The sequence below is a fragment of the Thermobia domestica genome, chromosome 5, assembly GCF_964235325.1.
Source record: "Thermobia domestica chromosome 5, izTheDome1.hap1.1, whole genome shotgun sequence".
Classification (NCBI taxonomy): Eukaryota; Metazoa; Arthropoda; class Insecta; order Zygentoma; family Lepismatidae; genus Thermobia; species Thermobia domestica.
In genome coordinates this window covers 1,432,468-1,445,039 of record NC_137458.1, presented here as the reverse complement: position 1 = coordinate 1,445,039, position 12,572 = coordinate 1,432,468, and the positions used below count along the sequence as shown (strand labels likewise).

Below are 12,572 nucleotides of genomic sequence, written 5' to 3'. Positions count from 1 at the left end.
ACTAGTTTATTGTTAATAAGTGCATTGTTCAATGGTATAAAGAGTTGCTTTTTATCTTTCTTGTTTTTGTCCTATTTTAAAGGTCTCTTTAGTCTCTTCTGCTATCTTTGTATTTCAGATTGAGAAAGCGTTTTAGACTCTCAAATTGGTCTCGTCTCATTGTCATTATTCAATATACTAAGCTTGTCAATGCTGTCCATGTTGATCTCAAATATGGTCCAGGTAAGAATACGCCTGGTGTCAAAATTGTATTTACTGTTATTTTCATGCGTATTAACTTTATTTAAAATATATATAATAGTATAAATTTGTAAGGTTTAACACGTTCGCTAGATTAGGTAGTCTTAGTTATTTAAAATTTGTGTGCCACGGACGATCTTCAGCGTTTAATTTATTTGTGTTCTCCATGTCGTGAATAACCTTACTCGCTCGGTTCATATTTTTCTCATTGAAATGTAATGTGATTTATGTTTAAGACGTGCCTCTGAAAGCAAAATGAAGCAAAAGTTTATGCAATACTCTAAGTGCACTTGTATGTTTGTGAATTAGTATTCCCAAAGAACAAATTCGAGACACTGTAGACTCACGTATATTGTGTTCCCTATTGCTGCTCTCTACTTATAATTTCAGCGGCTGTCATCTTCTGCTATCTTGCTGAGATGGATGGGAGACTAAGTTTTAGGAACTACAGATGGAAAATTGAAGAAGTTTCCATTACAAAATTGTTAGGAGTAATTTAACTTTACTAGGTACAAGCATTGACATTTTGTAATGCCTGAAGTTGGCCATAGTTTTCCTGTCTTCATTCAATTTGGGATAAAGTCTTTGGATTTATAAAATAATATGAAATCATTAAAGGCATTTTCACAACTTTCTCTTTTTGAAGTGTCTGTTTCGAAGGAAAACTTCAAAACTGCGGAAAAGGTGAAAATCCGCAGAAGAAATGTTCGTGAAATATGGGGGATGAAGGGGAGTTTCATAACCTAAATCTGCCATTTTTGGGCAGCCACTGAGGTTTCACATTTTAATACCATAGTATAGATCATGCCTATTTGTAAATGCTGGTTCTTTTATGCACAATTTCCGATGCTCTCCTTTAGTATCATCACACAGTCTTTGTGCTGACATGGTTTGGCTAGAAGAAACGGGAAATGGACAATACCGTAAGTTGTCCACCAGACTGTCAGTATGATCTTCTTGAAATGTAGTACAAGTTTCGGACATGGTTTAGGAAAGTCTTTAACATCAGGCCATTATATAATATTTTACAATTATCATAAAACGTCCATTTTTCATCAGTGATGACCATTCGATGCAAATAAAATTCTCTTTGATTCTTTACATGAAGGGAACTGCAGATTTCCAAGTGATGCTCTTTCTTTTAGCATCTGTTAGTTCACGAGATATCCATGTATAAAGCTTTTTCAACTTTAACTAAGGCAGCCCAATTTACGGAACACAGTTACAGTAGAAATATGAAGGTTCTGTGACATTTCTCGGGGTCTCGTAGGATAATTGGTTTCAAATCCTCAGAATTAAAGCACAAATGGAGACCTTGCACGGGGTTCATTTTCAAGGTCCATATCTGAACGTTGAGCGGTGTTTACGCTTACTGTGCTCTCACCAAATGCAGAGTATATGTTTGAGTTTGCTTCTTCACCATTATGTTGTAATCTATATTTGTACAACATAGTGATGCGTGGATCCTTCTTTTTTTTCTATGGCTTCTTTATGCCCAAAGACAAATAAATATGTTAGAATTAAAGTTTAAAATGTCTAATATTAGAGAGTGAACATTATTTCAAATATACAAAGTTTTGTTCCAATCAAAATAGAATTACTTATTTCAAATTGATTTTTTCAGTTATTCAAAAAAACGACATTTCATGTGTAACTACGCAATATTTTATTGGTATTAAGTGGCTTAGTCTCCAAACTAGTCATATTGTTTATTATTTTCTAAGTACTTTCCAGAAATTCTGAAGTAGAAGTTAAATCATGGTGAAGAGTCTTAATAGATATAGCAAAGTAATGGATCTTAATGGTTAAATATGGCGCTTGCTGAAGCGCCCAGTGCATAATACTTAGAGAATGTATTTTGAAAAGCTAATACTCATAATTTCAACTGCAGGCCAATGTCTCAATCGAAAGGATAAACAAATTTATGAATTGCGAGGAATTGGATCCAAAGAGTGTATCTCATGACCAAACAGAAGGCAAGTGATCTTGAAGTCATATATATATATATATATATATATTAACTTTTCTTCAAATAATTATAAGTATATTTATTTGAAATATAATGATTTGATCAAGAAAGAAGCATTGTATAAACGCAAAAACATTTCTAAAATAAATATAAGTAAAAGATATCTACTAATTCTGTAGGCACTGGGTTGACCAATTACAACAGGACTTTGATCTGAATGGGTAAGCACTGACTTTATGTATGACTGTTCAGGGAGTGGATTGAGTAGTAGTGATTAGCATATTGGTCGCGTAGTAAGCCGCAGACCCAAATTCGATTCACGCCCCAGTCATCCATTTTTCATTCTATATGCCATTGTATTCGCACTTACTGAAAAGCTTGCTTTGACATAAAGTCGGTTATTTCCTCCATTCATAATATATAATATACTTAAAACTAGTTCCAAACTGAAATTAAACATACTCTGCTTTCGTCATCGGAGTTCATTTAGAAACGAAGAAAAGAGAAAGAATAATAGTGACACGAAACTCGTCGTATACCATTGCCATATTGATTTTAACACGGAAGAAAATTATTTTGTACGGATCATGACTATCATCTCGTTTTGTTTTTCTTCTTTCTCTTTGCAAACTGCTGAAGTTTTATGGATTGGTCGCAAGAATAGTTGTTTACAATAGAAATACGAAGTTTCGAACTCCCATTCAAATTAGCCAATTCTCTGTACAACGTTTCAAAGTTCATCGAGCTCTGGAGCTGGTGTTAAGATTTAAAAAAAAAAGACTGGAAAAAGGGGACACGGTGGCTCAGTCGTAGAGTAGTGTGAGGCTTTCCTGGTTCGATCCCCGGCCACACGAGTTTGTGGTCCGTGGGTTTTCTCAAGATTCTCCTGTTTTTTCCATATTCTCACTCCACCAACTACTTCATAACCATACGCTTTCACTAACTCATCTGTCTCCTTTATAAATTGGCGATTCCCTCACAGGGACATATGAGATTGAATCTAGACTTCTTATAAGTATTTGTACGAAATACTATTATGCGCAAGGAAAATTTCAGGAAAGTTGTAAATTATGTAAGGCTTTTTTGTGACCCAGAAGTTTCTGAGTCGGTTCGAATATTTTTAAGGTGAAATATAAAGAAATGTTTATCCCGAGAACTTACTTTCTTTTGTAATATTTTCAGCTCATTCATTAGTAATTGAAAATGGGAACTTCACTTGGAGTGCGGAAGAAAATCTGACATTGAAAAACATTGATCTTCACTTTAAACAAGGTTCTCTGGTGGCTGTGGTGGGACCTGTAGGATCAGGGAAGTCTTCTTTATTATCAGCTTTATTAGGAGAAATGGAGAAGGTCACTGGGAGAGTGAATACGAAGGTAAGGAGTGTGTGAATCGCAATGGAAAATCTATATTCCTTTTTCATAAAATCTGCGTGTTGCTTGTTATTTTTGACCATTCAAGATCAGCATAAACTATTCAGAGAAATATCTGCGAGTGTTTTTGCACTATAACGAACAAGATAAATGGGTTAAGGCCTAATTGTCATAAATCAGTACGACATAATTGATATCAAGACCTTCATCTTTGTTTTATGGAACAAAATGTTTTCTCAACGAATCGGTATGGTTTCCGAAGTACTAGAAATACACCAGATGCTATTTATAAATTAATAGATCTTATTAGTAAAAGCATAGATCATAACAAACAGGTAATTACAGTACTTTTAGACAGCTAAAACACTTGATACAATATAACACAAAGTTCTGCTATACAAGCTTGAGAAATGTGGAACACAAGGAGTAGCGTTATCTTGGTTTGGTAGCTGTTTAAGTAATAGAAAACACTATCCAAATTGGAAACTTTCGAAATGAATGTAGAACTGTACAGTATGGCGTGCCACAAAGAACAGTCCTAGAGCCAGTTCGTTTTTAGTATGTATTAATGATTTATGTAAACTAGAAATAGATGATCATACACAATCTTTCGCTGATGATACTTCCCTTACTGCTGCTGGTGAGACATGGGATGAAGCATTATATCATCGACGTCTTCTACATATGCAAGTTCAAACTCATAATTCAGAAGCAGATATATGAAAACAGACACGTCAGAAGATATTGTGTTCGCATTCTTTCCCCTTTTTTTCTCCTTCAGCGTTTTATTGCGTTGAGAGTGGTTTATAAACGAACATTTAAACGTAGATAAGGTTACAGAACGTGAATTTGTGCACATCCAGTGGTTGTGAAAATTGTGATATAATAGCTATCTACCGGAATCCTAATGGTGTTAAAGATGCATTTCTAAATTCCTTAGGTAATGAGCTTAAAAACTCATTAATTTTTTCTTTACTTATCAGAGATATTAATTTTGATGCAGTAAGAGAAAAATATAGATACGTACTTAAATATGTTGTATACTAACAACATGTAGTAACAAACTTACAAGGGTTACAAAATACACTAAATCTTGCATTGATTACATTTATAAAGCATAAAATGCCACAAAATCCACATCAGTTATACTCCATTATCTTACCAGTATAAGTGTACCAATAACACTATCCAAACAAGATAACATACTATATTGTCCAACTATTATCGATTACTCACTTTAATACAGAGTTAGAGAAATGTGACTGGGGAACTCTATTTCAATGTACTTATGTTAACTGAGCAATTAATAGTTTTATTCATAATATTAAATTCTGTATACAGAAAGTATAAAAGTTGACATAGAAATCAAAAATAAAACCGAAAGCTAAAACCATGGATAACAAAGGGGTTGGTAACTTCAATACGAGAAACAGATAGATTTAATGAATGAGTTATATATATAGTATAGAATTAAAGAACTTTTACAAAAAGTATAGAAATAAGATAACACAGTTGGTAGAAGAAGTCAAAATTGAGTATTATGGAAAGAAAGTTTTTGAACGTAAAAATAATTCAAGTAAACTGTGCAAATTTTTTTGCGGTATTATCGATAAGAGTCATAAGAAAGAAATAGAAATGAGTAAATTACGAACAGAAAAAAGGTTGGTAAAATTTGAACAAAACCACATACTATTAGGAAATACGCTTAATGAACACTTTTAAGTGTGGGTGAAAAGTTAAATGAATAAAACGCTAGAAGAACAAATCCAAACTTTAAAACTAAAATAAAGGTAATTGATTCCATCTGTTTTACTACTCCTGTCACTGAACAAGAAGTTAAGGTCATTAACCATTAAAAATCAAAAGCAGCACCTGGAATAGATGAAATAAATGTAAATGATTTTTTTTTAAAAAAAAATAAAAAAAGTAAACAACATATCCTTCAACTACTGTAACACATATTTAACCTAAGTATAGAAACGAGAACGTTCCCGAATGAATATAAAATTTCAGTCATAAAGCGTATATATAAAAAAAGGTTAAAAAAATGATGCAAATAATTATAGACCAATTTCATTACTTAGTAACTGTGCCAAACTATTAGAAAAATTTATAAAAAATAGAAGAGTTGCTTTTATGGAACAAAATTATGTTTTCTCAACGAATCAGTATGGTTTCCGAAGTGCTAGATATACACCAGACACTATATATAAATGTATATAATTCATTAGTAAAAACATTGATAATAACAAAAAGGTAATTACTGTATCTTTAGATCTAGCTAAAGCATTTCATATAATATCACACAAAATTGAGAAATATGAAATATGAGGAATAGCGTTATCTTGATACCTATTTAAATAATAGAAAACACTACCCAAATTGGAAACTTTCGAAGTAAATCTAGAACTATACAGTATGGCGTACTTCAAGGAACAGTCCTAAGGCTGGTGTATATATTAATGATTTATTTTAACAAAAGAGACACTGACCAAAGCTTAAAACTTTACTTTATTTTAAATTATAATTTGTAACTGTTTCGGATATCTAACATATCCTTCTTCAGACACGATCGAAATCAATGAAAATACAGACATATATATAAATGTTGTTATAACAGAGTTTAAATTCTTTAACCGTCATATATATATTCCTATAGGTATATATATATATAAGGTATAGGAATATATATATGACGGTTAAAGAATTTAAACTCTGTTATAACAACATTTATATATATGTCTGTATTTTCATTGATTTCGATCGTGTCTGAAGAAGGATATGCTAGATATCCGAAACAGTTACAAATTATAATTTAAAATAAAGTAAAGTTTTAAGCTTTGGTCAGTGTCTCTTTTGTTAAAACAATTAATCCAAAGCCATGAATAGTCTTACTAATGATTTATGTAGTCTAGAAAAAGATGGTCATACGCAATCTTTCGCTGATGATACTTCCCTTACTGCTGCTAGCAAGATATAGGATGAAGCATTCTTAAAAAACCAAATTAGATCCGAGAAAAATATGGTTATGGCACAGTAATAATGTTTTAGTACTAAATGCTGATAAAACTAGATATTTGACATTCTTACCTACTTCTGTTTCACAGCCAATCAATAAATCATTAAAATTGCATAATGGTGAAAGTACTACAAGGTGTCAATGTAAAAATCTTATTAGAGAAGAAAACATTAAATATTTAGGAATAAACATTGATAAACATTTAAAGTGGAATTACTATAGTCAACACCTTATTAAAGTTTTAAGAAAATTGTCATACAAATTTGCCCAAGTGAGAAATGTTAATTTGGATATATTGCGTATGGTGCACCATGTTCTTGTACAGAGCATATTAAATTACGGTACATTAAGTTGAGATGGTGCTTACTCTACCCACTTAACCAATACTTTACAGCAAAATAATATTTTGAGAATATGTATTAAAAACGACTAGTTGAAAGAGTAAATTTAGAAACTGTATATAAAATATTTTCAGTTTTATGTATTAATAAATTGTATATGAAATCTGTTTTAATTTACCTGGGAAACAATATAAATGAATGGGAAGCAATTGATCATATGTATGAAACTAGAAATGTAACATAAAACCATTTATGTACAATAAGAACAACCAGGCGCGCATCAACGTTGAAGGGGAACATCGGATCCGGACCTTCTCAGAACTTTCTAAGATAATATACACTTGTAAACTTTCTTAATAAAACTCTACTTGTTTAGTAGAGAAATGATTGCCGTAACATGAAGATTGCAGAAACAATATTACTCCAGAAGTAACGTCCAACTTAAATTTGTGTATTAATCAACTGATTTAAAGAAACTGGCTCACACACAAGCATCTGCTTATATATGAGCATTTTTCTACTCGAAGTTTACTTTGGGGTTCATTTAGAGTTTGCGGTTATTATAGTAGAGTTATTGAAGAAATTAATGTTTTCCTTTATCTTTAGGGTTCAATTGCTTATGTACCCCAACAAGCTTGGATTCAAAATGCTACTCTAAAGGACAACATCCTGTTTGGACATTCCATGGACCACAGTACTTACCGTAGAGTTGTAGAAGCGTGTGCCTTGAAACCTGATTTTGATATGCTCCCAGCAGGTGATCAGACTGAAATTGGGGAAAAGGTGAGTCTGGTAACTAGTGATACGTGTTTCGGGTCATTTCTGATGGCTTCAGTTACAGTAAGGTTTGTTGTACATAATTTCTATAATTTTTAGTTGTATTTTGTTATTTCTACAATTTATGTGATTACGTCATCAAAATAGTTTGGGTGTTTGCATACCGATATTTATTATGTAATTATTAGTGAAATTTATTATATTTAATTACATATATTATAGAAATTATATTTTTTGTTAACAAATTCAGGTTATATTGACAATATAATTTCAAATATTCATGTTTATCGAATTCCGATGTGTATTTTGATAATTAATAACATTGAATGTCGACGATTAGGTAATTTGGCAGGATTTTATTTTCATAGTAAGGCACAAATACAAAATTGTGTACTTGTTACCGTGGAAATGACCACGTGAACCCCAAATACACAGTAAAGTTAGTAAAACGTTTTGCATTGGAGAGTAGTTGAACAGAAGTTGAGCCGGATGAGTAAGAATGTCAGCTCAATATGGGTTTTACAGTTTTGGACATTATAATTCGAGACAAGTAAGTTAAAAGTAATTGACTTTTTATAATGAATATGAAAAGTTTTGTTCCCAGGAAGAAAAAATATTACTTGGTACTTACTTTGAAAAATGAAGTACAGTAGGGTCTCGACTATCTGGCTTATGAATGTCCGTGCTTCGTATTATCCATCCTTATTAAAACATAAATCTGCGTAATAAATTAGCACACACACACACACATATATACATACATACATTATATATATATATATATATATATATATATATACAGAGTACTTGACATTTTAACTTGACAACGGCATCCGAATGCGTGAGTGGAGAGACATTACGTCGTAAAAGAGGGCTAAAACGAAAAAAAATATGTACAATGTTTAGTTTTATTCTTGAACTTCATTTTTCTACATTTTTAAAATAATGTACTGTACAGAACAAAACAAATATTTATAACGTACTAGTAGAATAGCCATTCTTCGCACGGGGAGAATATGTTTCATTTCGGACATAGAGGGCTGAATTTGGATTTAAACTGCATCGAAAGTGTTATTGTTCATCTCAGCGACCCCGAAAACTATGGATTCGACACTAGTATTGGTCATTTTATGTGCCTCCCCTCCCCCTCTCCTAAGTTGCACCGTCAAAGTGAAATGTGATAAAAACACTCCCAGGCTCGAACTATGTTGAAAATTTGATCGAGATCGGGCGGGTGGTTCAAGAGATATAAAGTCATAAACATAATCACTTTCATTTATATATATATATATATATATATATATATATATATATATATATATATAGAGAGAGAGAGAGAGAGAGAGAGAGAGAGAGATTGGCCTGAACTAAGAACTCAGAAAGTATAAATAAAAGCAGGTTTTGGCATAAAAAGTGTGTTTTATTAGTATGAATGGCCAAAGAAGTGAGTAATCATAGAACTCTGGCTTATTCGACCTTCCTTTCTGCCACATTAGGCCGAAGAGTACGAAATCTACTCTATGTAGGATCTTCTATAGTAATATTTCTATGTAGATGTGGAGGGAGGAATGTAATTTATAATATATAGTACATCTTCGTTTATTTTCATTGCCAAAGAAGTTAGTTGAAAAGTCAGTAAAGTAGCAACTGCTATAATCTCATTATGTCTAGTTTAGTTTCTGTGTTTGTCACTGTGAATTTCGATATGGCTAACTCAACAGAAATCAGCATTCTTCCAAAGAAAGAAAAATGTCCGCAACTTGGATAATCCTAATCCAGCAATTCTAATCTCTCACTTCCTGTGGGAGAATCCCTTGCACTGACACGAAAATATTTTGAACCACACATTTTTGGATAGAGCAGATCACAAGTCGATAACATGCCGTCTCAGTTCAGTAGTTAGTAGTTTTGGAGATATCCATCTCAAAAGTTAATTTTCCCATGCTTTCGACAGCGTGTAACTCTGAAGCTAAGTCATTCCTAGGAATTGTTTTCTGTCATTTTTTTCTTGTTTCTATGAGTAGATTGACTTGTTAAGCATTATTAACTATGTACATTAAGACCCTGTATATATTAAACTGTAATGGAATATTCGAATGCCTGTTAATTTTATATAGTTTAACAAAGTTTAATACTTAGTCTTGGGAGGTTAACTGAAACAACAAAACTATTGAAGTTTTGGATTGACGTAAAAATGTATATATATATATATATTTCCTCTTGCTCAATCTAAAACCTTAGTAGCATCATAAATCTTAAAACATTGGTTCCATTCCTCTTAGAGAGTTTCTCTTACGGTTCTCCCCTAGAATGTTGTCACATCTTTATGTTGCTTCTTCTTCTCGATAAATTTGTTCTTTTTATCTTTTCAAAATCCGTAGTTAGCAGTGTGTACAAAATATACAGTAAATATCATACTTCCTTTTAGGAGAAAAAGAGACAAGATATTATTTGAGAATGTCTTTCGCATTGAAATCTCCTAATTAAAGTACTACATTGAAATTTTACGTCGGCCAATTTAAGGAGCAATACCCATATCCTTATGTATTATTGGTTCTTGTGGCACAGGAGGGTCCGTTTTTAATTTTCAATTTGAGTTCAGGTGTTCTGATTATAAATTACAGATGCACGCCTCAAGTAGCTTTTGTAGTCAGCCTCAGCACTGCTATTTGTTCTGCAAAAGGATAAGTACCTTAAACAGGTGCCGAACTTTACACGTTTTTCTGTATTTTGTAAGATTCTTTTGTTCTGGTTATATATTATTTATTTTTTTTCTTTGTCGCCGCCAGGGTATTAATCTAAGCGGTGGTCAGAAGCAGCGAGTGAGTCTAGCAAGAGCTGTTTATTGCAATGCAGACAACTATTTCTTGGATGACCCTCTGAGTGCTGTTGATAGCCATGTAGGAAAACACATCTTTGAAAATGTGATAGGACCACAGGGAATCTTAAGGAAAAAGGTAAGTCTGATTTATTTAATTATTTATTATTTCAAAGTTTGTATTACTAGAAATCATAGTTGTATGTTAAAAATAAATAAATAAATAAGTAAATAGTTACTTAAGTAGGGGTAGTAAAGAAAACTCTTACAACACAAATTAAAATTAAGTCCATTAATGATATACACAGTGCTTTGTAACGACGAGAGTCATGACAGGTATTTAACAAATCCCTTAAATCTTAATTCTCGATGTTTCACTTCAGTATTAAAGTACTAACACTTCACACTGACTCGCAGAACTTTCTCAAAGAAAGTGCACTATGGGATTTATTTTTTTTTAAATCAACAGATACAATTAGCTTAAAAGCATCGTGGTTTATAGTCAAGAGCTGTAAAGATATCGTTATCAATAATGGAATTAAACGCAAGTATGTCTTTTTAATATGCTCTTCAATTAATGTCAGGACTTACCATCCAGAAGTGGAAGTAAGAACTTCAAAACGTTTTAGAATAGATCAGACTTTATAGCTACATGAAGGAATTAAAATGAAGGTTAAGGTAGGAACTATCTCTTTACCTGATAGTAGAGCACAATTGGAAGTGAAACGTCGCGAAAAATTATTACTTGCACTTCGAATCGTCTTTTTTAATGCTGTATGAAGATTGAGCAAGAGGAAGAATTGTCTGATTGAGTGTTCCCAGACCTTAAGGAGTATTGCATTGAATCGTAGGTTTCTTTTCTTTTAAGTAATGATCCATTTTAAATATTTATTTTAACAATCTAGCTTTGTATTCAATTTGGTTCTTGAATTTTATTAAAAATAGTTCATAAGTTGAATTATTAGTTTTGAGAGAATGAAATGCCTCAACCTGACATTTTACGGAAAATAATAGTGAAGAATCATTAAATTTGACAAAAATTAAATAAACACATTTTTAAAATAAAAATAAAGGTACAATTTTCCTACGTCATATCCGTTACAAATGTAAATTCAATGCATGAGTGATGAAAGTGCATACAAACTAGGGATTAGCTTTGAACCATTCATACATATAAAGGTATAAGCGTAGAGCCCAACTATAGGACGTTAGTTGAGATTTTTTTTTTAACTTTTTAAATAAACCTCGTGTAAAAGCAATTCCAAGAATTTTTCTCTTCGCAAACAGACATATATATGTGTATGTGTGTTAGTTGCTTCTGCGACGTCTAAACCCTCTCGCTTCTCCAAATAAGGTGTTGAAATGTAACGTAGATAGCAAATTTCCCCTCAGTGCATTCCACTCAAAAGTCTCATCGTTAATTTTAGTTCTTACATCAATTGATTGCGTTGCGTTTCCAACAGGGATCCCCCCGGTTGGTCGAAAAGGCAAGTCAGTCTGACATGAACTTTAAGACGAACAACAGTGCACAAATCATGTTACGTTTGAAATAGAGTTAATTATTGTTTTTGGTGCGACGAACAACCAAAGTAATAAATACTAAATACAAAATGATTGTTTGCAAAGCGTTACTTGTAAAGTCGTCTTAACTCTAAGAAGCTAACTGCGCAATGGAGAGGTTTCTACAGGTCCAGTCCAAAAAAAGAAGAAACATAATATCGTTTGAAATGGAACGTCGCAAACAATGATTTCTGTAAGTAATCACCACGCATCATGGACTTGTCATTAAACCTCCCCCTTCCCAAATCGTCCAAGAAGCCAGCAAAGGTGAAACAACTGTAACGTGAAAGTGAATTCTAACTGGTAGCCCGCGATATCCGGGACTCCCGTGATCATGGTGAATATTATTGGACCAAGTGTAAAATTGCATTATCATATTTAAATTGATTAGATCGAAGTGCCAAAGTGTAGTGGCCTAATCTAATTTATGTCAGTGTAGTTTCAGTGTCATTAATTAAAATTAAAATAGAATCGT

General features: G+C 32.4%; 1 protein-coding gene across 2 annotated transcripts in view; it reads left to right on the top strand.

The window, feature by feature from the left end:
* The window catches only part of LOC145685683 (multidrug resistance-associated protein 1-like), a 139,795-nt gene that overhangs the window by 67,193 nt on the left and 60,030 nt on the right, over positions 1 to 12,572 (top strand). For both annotated transcript variants that reach the window (XM_081758092.1, XM_081758093.1), the window contains exons 14-17: positions 2,132 to 2,216; positions 3,392 to 3,585; positions 7,549 to 7,725; positions 10,509 to 10,676. In XM_081758092.1, coding sequence (XP_081614218.1) covers positions 2,132 to 2,216; positions 3,392 to 3,585; positions 7,549 to 7,725; positions 10,509 to 10,676 — 624 coding nt within the window. The remainder of the gene's footprint in view (positions 1 to 2,131; positions 2,217 to 3,391; positions 3,586 to 7,548; positions 7,726 to 10,508; positions 10,677 to 12,572) is intronic.